The sequence below is a fragment of the Ranitomeya variabilis genome, chromosome 4, assembly GCF_051348905.1.
Source record: "Ranitomeya variabilis isolate aRanVar5 chromosome 4, aRanVar5.hap1, whole genome shotgun sequence".
NCBI classification, from domain to species: domain Eukaryota; kingdom Metazoa; phylum Chordata; class Amphibia; order Anura; family Dendrobatidae; genus Ranitomeya; species Ranitomeya variabilis.
The window spans coordinates 176115279-176131719 of record NC_135235.1 but is presented as its reverse complement, the minus strand read 5'-3'; the positions used below and the strand labels follow the sequence as shown (position 1 = coordinate 176131719).

The following is a 16441-nucleotide window of genomic DNA, read 5'->3' as shown; positions in this document are numbered from 1 at the left end:
CTGTTTTTGGAGTAGATGACAATAGTTCAAGTTTAGCCTGTGGTATTTAATCCCAGCAATTGAAAATCTCAGCGTTTTTGGATTAAAAATTAACTTTTAATAAATATCCTAAAAGATAAAACATCAGCAACACACACAAAATAAACAAGTGCAAGGTGCTTTAGACACACGACACTACAAATACGTGGAGTGCGTATACAAGATAGGATAATCCAATATGCCCAAGGCCTTCCAGGTTCATGCAAAATTTGGTTCTTTCAAAGAAAACACAATCCCTATAATGCAAGCTATTCAGCTGACAATCAGGTTTCGGCGACCAATATTATATCTCAATATACGGCCAATTATTGCAGACTCCACATTAATGCATTAGTATCACAAACCTATGGAAAGGCAAGCTATTCAGCTGACAGTCAGGTTTTGGTGACCAATACTGTATCTCCGCCAATGGTAGAAAAAACGCCAAAGCACTCACCGATCTTGCAGTTGCAGAAATGCTTTATTACTTCATACAAAAATCATCTTCACGGTATACGGGAGGACGGGCAAAGTGCAGGAGTGCAGCGGACGAGACAACGGCCGTTTCGCGCCCACTAACGGCGCTTCAACGGGTCTAAGTCAGGAGGGAAGTGACGCGGTATACATAGGTGAGTATGATTAATCTCCACCTGCGTCAAGTCCCTGCCTGACCACGGAAAAGTGCATGGTGTGTTTAAAAACAATATAAAAACATGTCTAAAGCACAGACCTGACTATAACAAAGTCAATTCATTAATCGGAATCGAGAAATAAATGTACAATTCTATTTCTATCATACAACATATAGGGTCAAGCATATTGGCGTCATAAGCGACGTCAATTCTAGATGGAATTATTCTTCTTATTATCACGTTTCGCAGACTCTGTGGGAAAGGGGAAAAAAAGCTTCTTCCTAGCTTTCCCACCAAACCCCATTGGTACTACCTCCCTAAAATCCACAAGTCTTCCACAGCCCCCCCTGGTAGACCTATCGTGGCGGGTATTGGTTCTCTCACAGAACCATTATCTCAATACATAGATTGGCTTCTGCGCCCTCTGCTGGTCGAAGTCCCGTCTTACATCAAGGACACAAACTCTTTTTTAAGCCTAATACAGGGTTTCGAGTGGCGGCCGGGGTTCTCCATGGCTTCCATTGATGTGGTCAGTCTGTATACCAACATCCCTCAGAGACTTGGAGTAGATACCATCAGACGCATATTGCGCACCACTGGCAAGGGTCAGGAATACATTGATTTTGTGTGTGGAGGTCTCGACTTCATACTCACACACAATGCCTTCACCTTTGCTGATGATTGGTACAGACAGACCACCGGGACTGCCATGGGGACCCCGGTCGCATGTACATTCGCGAACCTGTATATGGCTGTTTTTGAAGAGGACTATTTTTATTCGGGTAAAAACAGTTTAAGACATATCCAATTTTTTGTGAGATTTGTGGATGACCTATTTGTGGTATGGGATGGTACAGAAATTGAATTCGATTCTTTTGTTACTCACCTTAATAATTGTAACACTATGGGCCTGTCATTCACCTACAAATTTGGTGGGTCCAGTCTTGACTTCTTGGATGTTTCAGTTGAAGCGTCTGGAGATGGATTAAAAACATCTGTCTTCAGAAAACCATCTGCGGTCAATTCCGTTTTACATTACAATAGTTTCCACCCATATCACACGAAAAGGTCACTGCCGTACAGCCAGTTGGTTAGAACTCGTCGTACCAACAATACACAGGAGGGCTATAATAAACAATCAAAAGAGCTTTTAAATAGATTTTTGGAAAGAGGGTACCCACAACACGTATTGGAGTCAGCGGTCAGTCGTGTCGAGGCCGGTACCCCGTCTCCACACCCTTTGACTTCTGCCGGTTCTGGACAACGATTCACCTTCTGCTTTCAATATAGCCCACTAGATCGGGAGGTCAGATCCGTGATTCGTAAACATTGGCACGTTCTTGAAAGAGACAGGGAACTTACAGACAAAACCATAGGAGGCCCACTAGTCTCTACGAGACGAGGCACTCGTCTGAGAGACACCTTGGTCCATAATTGTCTAACCAATAATCATACCACTTGGTTAGAACGTTCTGTCCCTAAAGGTAATTTTCAATGTGGCCATTGTCGATATTGTCGTTTTCATGCCACAGGCCAAATCATAAACATCGGCCCTATTATGCATACTGTGCAGCAATTTATTTCCTGCAAGACAGATCATGTTGTTTATGTTTTGTTCTGTCCTTGCAGAAGATTTTACATTGGCAAAACCATCCGTAAATTGTACATACGGTTCAGAGAACATCTCAAGTCGATTTCATCAGGGAAAGGCGTCCCCAGACTTATTCAGCATGTCAGAGAGAGCCATGGAGGAAACCCTGATGTTTTAACCTTTGCAGGAGTGGAAAGAGTTTCACTTCCAGTCCAGGGAGGTGACCTCCATAAAACATTATTACGTACTGAGGCCAAATGGATCATGCGCACCCGAGCCACTGGCCCAGCTGGTATGAATGATAAAATAGATATGTCCATTTTTCTTTGAAATATCATTCCCCTCCTTTTTGTTTTGTGTTGTTCTATGGCTTTATTCATCAGCAGTTATACATTGCATTATAATAGTAATTCATATGTTTTTGCATGCTTTTTTTTCCCCTTTCCCACAGAGTCTGCGAAACGTGATAATAAGAAGAATAATTCCATCTAGAATTGACGTCGCTTATGACGCCAATATGCTTGACCCTATATGTTGTATGATAGAATTGTACATTTATTTCTCGATTCCGATTAATGAATTGACTTTGTTATAGTCAGGTCTGTGCTTTAGACATGTTTTTATATTGTTTTTAAACACACCATGCACTTTTCCGTGGTCAGGCAGGGACTTGACGCAGGTGGAGATTAATCATACTCACCTATGTATACCGCGTCACTTCCCTCCTGACTGAGACCCGTTGAAGCGCCGTTAGTGGGCGCGAAACGGCCGTTGTCTCGTCCGCTGCACTCCTGCACTTTGCCCGTTCTCCCGTATGCCGTGAAGATGATTTTTGTATGAAGTAATAAAGCATTTCTGCAACTGCAAGATCGGTGAGTGCTTTGGCGTTTTTTCTACCATTGGCTTTGATATGGACTTTCATGTTTCCATGCTAGCACCGCCGGTCTCCACCGCTCAGTCTGGCACCTTCTGACATACTCCACGCTGCTGTGTCCTCTCATTCAGTGGAGCTGTGCTGCTCTAACTCTCCCTCTTCTTTGAATACTGTATCTCCATATGTGCCCAATTATTGCAGACTACACACTGATGCATAAGGCTACTTTCACACTAGCGTCGGTATGGGGCCCGACGTACCGACGCACGTTGTGAAATAAATGCACAACGGGGGCAGCGGATGCAGTTTTTCAACGCATCCGCTGCCCCATTGGAATGTCCGGGGAGGAGGGGGCGGAGTTTCGGCCACGCATGCATTTTTATGAATGCGCAACGCACAAAAAACGTTACACGGAACGCTTTTTTGTGCCGACAGTCCGCCAAAACATGACGCATCCGCCATACGTCGCAATGCGTCGCTAATGCAAGTCTATGGAGAAAAAACGCATCCTGCGGGCAACTTTGCAGGATGCGTTTTTTCTCCAAAACAACGCATTGCGACGTATGTCACACGACGCTAGTGTGAAAATAGCCTTAGAATCACAAACCCTAACGCCAACAACATCATTAGCATAGGACTCTTGTCCCAGTATGGGTACAAATGACTATTGCACATAACCGGTCCTGTGGACGGATTCTTACAAACTAGGGGCTGTCAATTTAGGAGACAATGATTTTATATTAAAAGGCACAGTGATGGGGAGCCCGTGTGCCCCCACGTACGCCAATTTGCTCCTGGGCTGGAAGGAGGAAAAAGTCGTTTTTAATGACATGTCCGATGTTATGGGGGATAGGGTGGCACTTTGGCTGCGCTAACTAGACGACATTTTTGTCATTTGGAGGGGCACTGAAGTTGACTTTGGTAATTTTGTAGCGGGTATTAATGGTAATGACATAGGACTACATTTCACTTTTAAGGCCAATCGATTCAAATTAGCATTCCTTGACATCCTTGTCCAGAGAGGGGAGAATGGCGAAATAAGTACAAGCAATTACCGTACACCTACTGTCACAATCTCACTCTTGAGGTGGGAAAGCAATCATCCTAAACCCCTGAAAAGAGGTGTCTCAAAAGGACAGTATTTGAGAATTTGCCGTAATTGCTCTGATTTAACAAGCTGTAAACAAGAAGCTTATGATTTAAGGAGTAGATTCCGTGAAAGAGTGCATCCTGATAATGTCTTGAATGAGGCCTACAAGGCATCACTTATAAGAGATCGGAAAGATTTACTCACTCCTAAACCGCCAAATACGTTAGAAAATATATCACGCTTCATTACGAGATACCCAAATAGGGCGGGTGAAATCAGGAAGATACTCCAACGCCATTGGCAGATAATCCGCATGGAAACGGACGTCAGGGATGCAATTAGCCCCTCACCTCAAATCACTTATTGAAGGGGTAAATCCCTTAAAGACAGATTGGTCCACAGCCATTTTCAGAGTCCCAAGAATCACCCTTGGTTAGGCCCACAACCTGTAGGATGTTACAGATGTGGTAGGTGTAAAGCTTGCAGTTCCATTAAATCAAGTAAAACATTCAAAAGTAACAACACAGGTAGGACCTACTCTATTAGGCAGGTTATTAATTGTCAAACAAAGGGGATCGTGTATAATGCTACTTGTGAGTGTGGCATTGAATATATAGGAAAGACACGAAGGGAATTTTGTAAAACGGTAGGAGAACACATGCGAGACATCGCAAATAAAAGGGATACGGCTATAGCAAATCATGTAAATAGATGCCATCAGGGAAATTCTAAGATGACATTTATGGGGATCGACATAATTAATCTCCCATTAAGAGGAGGCGATTGGGACCAGATGATTCTTCAAAAATAATCTAAATGGATTTTCTGGTTACAAACAATACATCCAAAGGTCCTCAATGATCAACTTTCCTTTTCTTCCTTCCTATAGAGTAGGGGATTTTAGGGAATATAGAGAGGGAAAGTCGTTGACGAGTGGGGGCGCCACTGCGTAGGTCTTGGGTGCCAACCTCCACGTGAGATAGGGTGAAGTAAGAATAGGGCACCTTAGGGGTACATCAGGCTTATGTGGGTGGTTACTAGCGTTGAGCGATACCGTCCGATATCCAAAAGTATACCCGACACCAATGCAAGTCAATGGGACACAAATATCGGAACGTAAATAAGCCCTTTCTGTCCATCTATATGCTGTTCCAGAGGGGGAAGAGTGTGGGCGGACACTGTGCGTGTGTGTGTGCGGGCGGGGTCAGTGTGGGCCTGCCGGGGATCTGTACGTGCCTACCGGGGCTCAATGCAGGTGTGCGGGGCTGCCCGGGGTCTCTGTGCGGGGCTGCCCGGGGTCTCTGTGCGGGGCTGCCCGGGGTCTCTGTGCGTGTGCGCAGGCAACGTCCGATGGGACTACAAGTCCCATCGGATGATGCCTGCTACACTGACAGTGACTGACACATTAACCAATGATGGGACAGTAGCAGTCCCATCATCCGGCTAATGTGTTAAATTAAAAAAAAAAATACTCCATATATACAGACTATATACTCCATACATACTACATACATACAATACATTACATACAATATACATACAGTACATATAACAGAGTACATACTCACCATTACTTGTCATTTTGATCCCCGAAGCCAGTGTCATCTGTAAAAAATATTAAAATAAACAACCAATATACTCCCTGTCCGCAGAAATCCACGAGTGTCCCACGACGATCTCCCGTGGAGAAAGGCAGCATCAGCTGTTGCGACCGCTCTCCAAGGGCTCCAGAAACACAATGACGGGAGAAAGGTATTCCTCCGCCGCTGTAAAAAAAAAATAGTCCTTAGTCTCACTTATGGCATTGCTGGGTGAGAAATTTTCTCACGCAGCAATTGCCTTAAAATAAGACTTTGAACTATAGTAACCATTGTCTCCTGTCAGTGTGTCACTGAGGGTCCTATAGAACAGTAACATCACCCGATGTCACTGTTTTATAGGGGAGATTGTCGTGGGACACTCGTTATTAATTGGACTACGGCGGACAGGTAGTATACGGTTTATTGTTTTACGTTTTTTACGTTCGTCGTGCAACGGATCAGTCATGTTTTGGCGGACCGTCGGCATGAAAAAACGTTCAAGTGAACTTTTTTTGTCCGTTGTGTCCGCTATTTTCTACCGCGCATGCGTGGCAGAAACTCCGCATCCTCCTCCCCGGACTTCAGAATGGGTAGCGGATGCGTTGAAAAACTGCATGCCTGCACACACGCAGAGAGCCCCGGCACACACGCACAGATCCACGGCAGCCCGCACAGAGCCACGGCAGCCCGCACAGAGCCACGGCAGCCCGCACAGAGCCACGGCAGCCCGCACAGAGCCATGGCAGCTCGCACAGAGCCCTGCAGCCCGCACACAGCCCTGGCACACACGCACAGAGCCCCGGCACACACGCACAGACACCGCCCGCACATACACACGCAGTCTCTGCCAACGCACCGCTCACAATCCATTATAGTGCATAATTGGACTATAGGAACTTCCGATTCCGATACTGCAAAAATATCGGAACGCGGTATAGGAATTCCGATACAGCGAATATTGGCCGATACCCGATATTTGCAGTAACGGAATGCTCAACACTAGTGGTTACTTGTTTCCACTTTTGTGTCTATTTTCTGTAACATATCTAGTCCTCCTGGGGGGTGGTGTGATGTACGTACACGTGCGAATTTTCAGTCTTCAGAGCACCCCTGCTCTTCTGTATGTAGGTTCTCTATCTAATTATATATATAAAAAAGGGGAGTGTACCTACTCTGCATAGGGGCCCCCTGGGGGATCTCCCGATATATCCTGGATACCTTCTTGACATATTCCGTGAATTGGAACCTGTACATAAGAAAGTGGTAGCATATAGGATGTAATATCCATAGACACATTTCTAAATGTTACTACCCATCACAGAAATGTGATTTCATCACTTCTGAATAAAGGGTTTGCTGCACATTGCTATTCCTCTATTTATGACAGAAACCATTAGGACCATTGAGGACCTCGCTATCTTGTTTAATATCATGAAGGATTTCATAACATATAACCACAAAAGGGGGTCTTAGCTTTGTGGCAAATTGACGGTCCCTACAGATTTAATACATTGTGTTCCAAATTATTATGCAAATAATATTTCCTCATATTTTCTCTAAATTGCCTATCTGAATTGCAGTCATTGTTATTTTCCAGTCATCTTCTATTCTAGTATAATTGCAATGTTTTGGAACAAACTGCCTATGAAAACACTAACTTTAAAAAAAAAATAAATAAACTCAAAATGCATGTTCCAAATTGTTATGCACAGCAGAGTTTTCAACCTTTTTTTTAAATTTTGAAGAAAAAAAGGTCAATTGTGAAGTTATAGCATTATCAGCTTATTATAAAATGAAATCAAACAGTTTTCAAGTGAAAACTTTATTGTAGGTGATGTTACATTTGCACATAGGACCCCTTGCAAAAAGAAGCTTCTAAACGCTCTCGTCCATTGAATTTGTCAGTTTTTGGATGGTTTCTGCTTCAATTGTTTTGCATGTGGACAGAATACCCTCCCAGAGCTGTTGCTTAGATGTGAACTGCCTCCCGCCATCATAGACACTCGTTTTGATGATGCTCCAGAGGTTCTCAATGGGGTTGAGGTCAGGGGAAGATGGTGGCCACACCATAAGTTTGTCCTCTTTTATGCCCATAGCAGCCAGAGATGCAGATGTGTTTTTTGCAACATGAGATGGTGCATTATCATGCATGAAAATGATCTTGCTGCGGAAAGCACGGTTCTTCCTCTTGAACCATGGCAGGAAGTGTTGTTTTAGAAACTCCACATTGATTATGGAGTTCATCTTTACCCCTTCAGGGATCATAAAGGGGGCGACAATCTCTCTCCCCATGATTCCAGCCCAAAACATTACTCCACCTTCTCCTTGTTGGCGCCTTAGCCGTGTTTTCATGGAGTGTCCATCAACCAGCCATCCTCCACTCCATCCATCTGGACCATCGAGCGTTGCACGGCACTCATCGGTGAACAAAACAGTTTGGAAGTCAGTCTTCATGTATCGTTTGGCCCACTGGAGCCGTTTCTGCTGGTGTGCAGTGGATAGAAGTGGTCGACAGGATGGCTTACGCACAGCTGCAAACCTCTGAAGGACCCTGCATCTTGTTCTGGGGACGTTGGAGGCACCAGCAGCTTCAAAAACTTGTCTGCTGCTATGACAAGGCATTTTTGCAGCTGCTCTTTTAACCTTACGCAATTGCCTGTTGGAAAGAGTCCTCAATTTATCCTTATCAGCACGCACACATGTGTGCTGGGAATCAGCTACATACTTCTTCATTGTGCGATGATCACGATGAAATGTCTTGGCAATGTTGATTGTAGTCATGCCTTGACCTAAATACTCCACAATTTGTTGCTTCTCAGCAGCCAACACATCCTTTTTCTTTCCCATTTTGGCAAAAAATGTAGGCTGCTTAATAATGTGGAACAGCCTTCTTAAGTAGTCTTGCCTTTATTTGGACACACCTGCCAAACGAATTTGCACAGGTATCTGCAATTGCTTTCAGTGATATAAAGAGCTCTGACACACATCTCCATTAATGAGTTTAAATAACAAACAAAAAAATTCTAACCTTATCACTACTAAACTCTTTGTGCATAATAATTTGGAACACAGCGTATAAGGGCCGGCTATATGCATTAGTCATTTGTACCTATACTGGGACAAGAGTCCTATGCTAATGGTGATGTTGGAGTTAGGGTTTACATAGCCTATCCATATGTTTGTGATACTAATGCATCAATGTGTAGTCTGCAATAATTGGGCGCATATAGAGATATAGTATTGGTCACCAAAACCTGTCAGCTGAATAGCTTGCGTTTCCATAGGTTTGTAAAACTAATGCATTAATGTGGAGTCTGCAATAATTGGGCATATATTGAGATAATATTGGTCGCCGAAACCTGATTGTCAGCTGAATAGCTTGCATTATAGGGATTGTGGTTTCTTTGAAAGAGCTACATTTTGCAGGAACCTGGAAGGCCTTGGGCATATTGGATTACCCTATCTTGTATGCGCACTCCACGTATTTGTAGTGTTGTCTGCCTAAAGCGCCTTGCACTTTGTTATTTTGTGTGTGTTACTTTTGTTTTATCTTTTAGGACAATAGTTCAACCCTACTTCTAGATTTCGCCTCTTTATAGGCTTCTTTTAAGATTTTATTAGGATAGACACTCTGGAGAAATCTCTCCCTTAGTTTGCTTGCCTTTTCCTCAAAAACCCTACCATAAATACAGTTACGTTGTGCCTGTAGGTTATGGCCTTTTGGAATACTTCTCCCGAGAGGTTTGGGATGGTTACTTTCCCATCTGACTGCACGTTATTGATCAATGTTGCTAGCTGTCCTTCCACGTTTTTTTTTTTGATGCTCAAGTCTAGGAAAGCTAATGTATCTGGATTCCGTTCATATGTGAATCCGAGACCTAGATCATGCTTATTCACACTGCTCACAAATTGACCCAAGTCATCCAGTGTACCCTTCCAAATAAAAAAACCTTGTCTATGTAACGACTCCACATATCGATCTTATCTGTGTACAATTCATTGACATCTGTTAAAACGTACGTTTCCTCCTACCAGCCCAGGAGTAAATTAGCATAGTTGATCACACAAGTGCTGCCCATAGCTGTGTAGAAGCAAAGGATTTTTCCGGCACAGGAGTCCTTTTGTTAAAAAAAGGCATGCCTTTGATAAAGGACCGTTTTTAACGGGTCCGAAACGCATCAGGTGTTGGGGGTCCCCCCGTATGTATTGCTTTTACTGATGAAGATGTCTGAATAAAGAAAATTATTTTTTAAGAAAAGGACTCCTGTGCCGGAAAAATCCTTTGTTTCTACATGTGCTTAGACGTGGTAGTCAGCCATTGAATTCCAGGCACGGACGGTCTCTAGCATATTCTGGTGAGCACCTATCCTCCTTCCCCTTCCATTAATTTGCCCATAGCTGTGCCCCTGCGCTGGTGGTAGTACTTGCCGTCGAAGGTCAAAAACATTTTTGGTAAGGCAAAACTCAAGTATATTTAGAAGGAAGTTGTTATGAGACCGGTATTGACAATCACTGGTTGAAAGAAAGTGTCCGAATAATTGAAGACACCTTGTGTGGAAACAAGGATACAAATTCTACATCTATTCTCGCCAGAATACTCCCTGTGTCAACTGGGGTGCCCTCTAGCTTATACAGCAGTAAGTCTGTAGTGTCTCTCGTGTAAGACTACAACACCTGTATAAATGGTCTGAGAATATGATCAATATAGAGTTCCAAATTTTGACACATTCTCCCTATCCCAGAAACTATAGGATACCCTCGTAGGGGTTCTATGCCCTTATGAATTTTCAGGAACTGTAGAATGTAGCAAGTCTTGGGTTCACAGGCATAAGAAAATCAAACTGTCTTGTCAATTACTATAAAACCATTATCAAGAATCAGTTTGCGTTCACCCAGAAAACCAGAGATAGGATTATTAGGCAAAACAGTATAGCCCTCACTGTCTTGCGGAAGGTCAAGGCACATAGTGAGCTACTTCTCTGCATTCAGGGCCACCACATTGCCACCCTTATCAGAGTCATACCTGGGAGGGGATAACATTTTTTGGAGGGAATGGAAATCCTCTGTCACCATGTCCATAAACAGATCTATGGCTGAAACATCATTTAGACATGGAGGCATCTTATTACATTTTTGATATCTGAAAAGGGGCCCTTAGCAGTCAACTCTGAGTCAGATTCAGCTAGGCCATCAGGAAGCCTCACATCATCTAGCATGCTAGGAGGAATACCCAAATATCTACACAGGTCTTTATTCTGTCTTGCAAAATGTTTCTTCCACTTGCGTTGAGCAAATAAGTCAAACTCATTCACAATATTAAAACAGGTCAAAGTCTGATGTAGGGACTAAAGAAAGGCCCTTATTTAGAATCATTATTCAGTACTCAAGAGGATAGATTGATGACCTGAAGGTCAAACTCTGAGTCTTCTAGGGAGCTAATCGGTTTCTTAAAGGGTAGTTCATGTCTGGAAAATGAGCCCCAGTACCATATAAAAACACACCAAAAATTGCTGTCCAAAGCCAGCGTAGGGTAACAAAATATAAATTGCAAATTATCAAAGGCAAATAATCCCTATCTAAAGGCCTAAAAATTTACTTTTATTTCAACTACTAAAGGATAATTAATATTCCGCTCAGTGGGGAGGCTTAGGGCAACTTTTAATAGAACTGGTCAGGGTAGTTTTGGGATGGCAATAGATATGATATAGGTAGCTGCTGCACCTCAATCCATAAGCCCATGATTGATGAACATAAAACTAGGACAATTAGCACTTCCAGGATGTGAGTCCATCTGAAAATATATATTAGTGTCCCCTTATGATGAACTGACCTGAGCTCAATTTTAATTATCCTTTAGTAGTTGAAATAAAACTTAATTTAAGATGGGGATTATTTGACATTGGCAATTTGTAATTTTTATTCCAGTACCATATATTTCTCTACCCTTTTGGAATTCACGTCCTCGTCCTCTTCCCCAATCCCTCCCACATTGACCCTTATTTTTAGTCTCGTCATCTGAAGCCTTAAGGTACCTTCACACTAAACGATTTACCAACGATCACGACCAGCGATACGACCTGACCGTGATCGTTGGTAAGTCGTTGTGTGGTCGCTGGAGAGCTGTCACACAGACAGCTCTCCAGCGACCAACGATGCCGAAGTCCCCGGGTAATCAGGGTAAACATCGGGTTACTAAGCGCAGGGCCGTGCTTAGTAACCCGATGTTTACCCTGGTTACCATCGTAAATGTGAAAAAAAACCAAACAGTACATACTCACATTCCGGTGTCTGTCACACGTCCCTCGCCGTCTGCTTCCCGCACTGACTGAGTGCCGGCCGTAAAGTGAAAGCAGAGCACAGCGGTGACGTCACCGTCAACCCGATATTTACCCTGGTTACCATTGTAAAACATCGCTGGCATCGTTTCTTTTGCTGTCAAACACAATGATACACGCCGATCTGGCGACCAAATAAAGTTCTGAACTTTCAGCAACGACCAGCGATATCACAGCAGAATCCAGATCCCTGCTGCGTGTCAAACACAACAATATCGCTATCCAGGACGCTGCAACGTCACGGATCGCTATCGTTATCGTTGCAAAGTCGCTTAGTGTGAAGGTACCTTTAGAGTCAGTAGACAAGTTGTCTGTTTCAAACACTGGTGCTGTATTTTTGTTAAGGAATAAATAGGCCTTGTACTCCTTGAAATCCTGTAGATCCTTTGCAAATTGCTTATGCTTACATTCCTTAATATTAAGAAAAGTTCTACGATATTTTGTAATGTGACTGATGACGCAGCTTTTAGGAAAGGTCCTAGAGGGTTTACAGTTTAATTTTGTGTTTCACACTATGAATGAGGCGCTCAGTCGCATGGCAACACTATGCTGCTAATCAGGCGACCCTGCGATGACGGGCCAGGAGGTGTGTAGTATTGGGAATGAGGTATGTGTGTCACAACCTCTGACGTACGTGCCAACAGGATCTGCAGGATTATGAACAGTTGAAACAGTGGACAATTCACCTTTGATCTTGTATGATGCGTGTATATGTCCTCCCCTGAAGGCCTATTACAGAAGAAAAGAAGGGCTATTTCAGGGCAAGGCCATCTGAGGGCAAGCTGTGGACTGGCCTTGTCATGGGGAACATAGAGCAACTGTAGTTCCTATAGGGAATATTAGAGCTTATGATCCTGACACTGCTCATTCCAGATCTGGTGAGGATTCGCTCCATGATTTATCGGATTAAGTATTTTCTACTTACCCTGTGGAGAACCTACATTGGGTGAGAGATTTCCATATTTTCGTCATCAGATTTCAGGAGACACTATTGATTTCTGATTGTCTAATAGGAGTCATTTTGACTACTGTGATATATAGGAATGTGTATTTTTTTTTCAGGTCTGGATCTTTCACGGACAAATTGTCCACCACTGTGGGCTATATGATCATATACATACATACACATAGCAAAGTGTTTTCATTTTAAGTTTATACTACCCACGTTGGTTTGTATACTTGTTTTATTATACTCACCTTGCTGCTTTTTGCTCTAGCAAACCTTAGATCAAGACCAGCTCATAATTTGTCAGTCTTTATCAATTCCCCCCGATGTGACACGTGCACCAGAAAGAAAAAAAAAAAAATAGGACATCCCACTTGAACTGAAAATATATTGATTAATTTGCTACCAATCTGAGCTACAGTATAATATTTAGATGCTAGTCAGAATAGTTACAATAATCAAATCAATTGTCCACAGAGAAAATGGTTCAGACTTTAAAAACAAAAATAGTCTCTGTTCTTGGCTCATCCAGTTCCCTGTGTGGAGACCTTTGCTCACATGCTTGTCTACTGGTCCATTCCTTTCTAAGGGACAGACAGCAGTTCTTTTAGTCTCAGACAAAGATGGAATAGGAGCACTACCATTCCTTTCACTCAAGAGACTTTGGAATTGATGATACTCCCAGAAGTTATACCCCAATTATATTTATCACCTATTGTTAAAAGTTTATTTAGAGGGCAAACAACCAAATTCATTATACAGTATCTTTAAGGATTAGTGTACACTTTGCAGTATATTTCTAATTAAAAGCCTTTCCATTTTCAAAATGAGGGATTTTGAATTGTATTAGTTTATACCTTCGTGCCTCAGGTTAACGGCCACCTAAGAAATGGCTCAACAAGTAGGGCTTCTTTCACACTAGCGTCGTACCGATGCTAGCGTTGTTTGCGCCGCACAACGGGTGCAGCGGATGCTGTGTTTCCACGCATCCGCTGCCCTATTGTGAGGTGCGGGGAGGTGGTTGCGGAGTTACGGCAGCGCATGCGCGGTCAGAAATGGCGGTCCGTCGGCAGCAAAAAACGTTACATGTAGCGTTTTTTGCAGCCGACGGTCCACCACAACATGGCGCAACCGTCAAACGACGGTTGCGACGTGTGGCAATGCGTCGCTAATGTTAGTTAATGGTAAAAAAACGCATCCTGCAAGCACTTTTGCAGGATGCGTTTTTTAGCCAAAACAACGAATTGCGACGTATTGCAAAAAACGCTAGTGTGAAAGTAGCCTAAGGCACACTTGCCATTTGCTACACAATTTGCAAGCGCTGCTCTGAAAGTGATTACATTGCTGGATTGGTAGCCTTTGCTAGAAGTATTGGAGAGCTCGCAGTTCTTAATAGTGGCTCAGACATGAAGCCAGTCTAAATTAGAGAGCACACTGTTCTGGGCAAAAAGGAAGCCAGGAGGTAGGGACCATCCTTTTAATAAAGGTTAGATATTAAGGCACATTTGTTAGCAATAGACTGTACCTTGCTTCCCCTTCAGCCTTTGAACAAAGCCACGTGTCCACTTTTTAGGGGCCATGTTTAAAGGAATTCCAGATAGTTCACTATTTATGTAAAGCGCACACTGCAACTGAAGGAAATCCCAATCCTCAATGATCATCTGAGTTTTGGCTCCAGAGATTCTATGCTATAAAAAAAAACAAACAAAAAACAAAGATTATATCATTATAACCCATTTGGGAAATGATAGTCTAGCTATAAAAGAGAACCTACACATCCAGAAACGCTATTTACTTGTAGACATAGGGATAATCTACAGTGTTTAAACCCTGTGTAGTCAGCTAAATATAGCAATGGAAATACAGAGAAAATGCGGTGTTATTCACCCTGCAGCCGTGTACTTCCAGTCAATGGGGCAGTGCAGAAAACGGTTACATTCACTGCTGACTATAAAGTGAGCTGCAGCTGTGATCACTCATCCTGCAAACATGCACTGAAGATGTGGCTGGGAATCAATGTGCAGTGGGACTGATTGCACAGCTCTCTGTATAATGAGCCATGACTGTAAAAGCTTCCTGCACTGCCAGAAGAATGAAACTTCCTTATCTCCATGTAGCTAATGCTGCTCCCGTAAATCGGCTAAATAAAAATTTATAAATAACCGTTTTAATTTTTATTTTATAAATCTACACATGAAAATAAGTAACTTTGTAAGACATCTTGTCACACAAATCTGATAGTTTCTCCTTCTGAACTAATCTTTCACTTTCAATTCATGGATAAAAAATGCATTTAGTGAAGGAACATTATCCCATTACTGAAATAGATGACAGTTGGTGCTTGCAAAATTTGGTGGAGGGGAGGAGCTGGAGTAAGACATGGACATTCTAATATGAGTTCTTCTGTAACTATTTTAGATCTCCATAAAACTTTATGAACACCAATTGTCATCTATTTGAGTAATGGGAAAATCTGTATTCTCCAAAGACAGATTTTACATGTGAATTGGTAATTTTGAGAATGAGACTGATCAGTCCGGGAGGAGAAAGAAGAAGATTCCCCTAATATAAAAATATACTCTAATACATATTTTATGGACTATTGATTAATGACCTAAAAATGAAACCAGTTAACGTATATATTGGAGTATAAGCGGAGACCCCTAATTTTGCCACAAAAAACTGTGAAAACTTAATGACTCGAGTATAAGCCTAGGTTGGGAAATTAAGCAGCTACTGGTACATTTTGAAAAATAAAAATAGATAACAATAAAAGTTAAATTGATTGAGACATCAGTAAGTTAAGAGTTTTTGAATATCCATATTGAATCAGGAGCCCCATATAATGCTCCATACAGTTCATCATGGGCCCCATAAGATGCTCCATACAAAATACGCCACATATAATGCTCCATAAAGTTCATGGTGGGCCCCATAAGATGCTCCATATTAAAATGTGCCTCATATAATGCTGCATAAAAGGTTAATGATGGCCCCTTAAGATGCTCCATAGAATATTATGCCCCATATAATGCTGCACAAAGGTTGATGGCCCCATGAGATGCTCCATAGAATAATTTGCCCAGTATACTGCTGCTGCCATTAACCCCTTCACGACCTGTGACGCCACGTAGGCGTCATGAAAGTCGGTGCCAATCCGACCTGTGACGCCTATGTGGCGTCATGAAGGGATCGCGTCCCTGCAGATCGGGTGAAAGAGTTAACTCCAATTTCACCCGATCTGCGGGGACAGGGGGAGTGGTACTTCACCCCCCCGTGGCTATGATCGCTCTGATTGGCTGTTTCACTTTAAACAGCCAATCAGAGCGATTTGTAATATTTCACCTATAAAAATGGTGAAATATTACAATCCAG

General features: G+C 42.7%; 1 protein-coding gene across 1 annotated transcript in view; it reads right to left on the bottom strand.

Moving 5' to 3' along the window:
- The window catches only part of POLR3A (RNA polymerase III subunit A), a 259739-nt gene that overhangs the window by 171815 nt on the left and 71483 nt on the right, over positions 1 to 16441 (bottom strand). The window contains exon 7 of the mRNA XM_077259406.1: positions 14592 to 14754. Coding sequence (XP_077115521.1) covers positions 14592 to 14754 — 163 coding nt within the window. The remainder of the gene's footprint in view (positions 1 to 14591; positions 14755 to 16441) is intronic.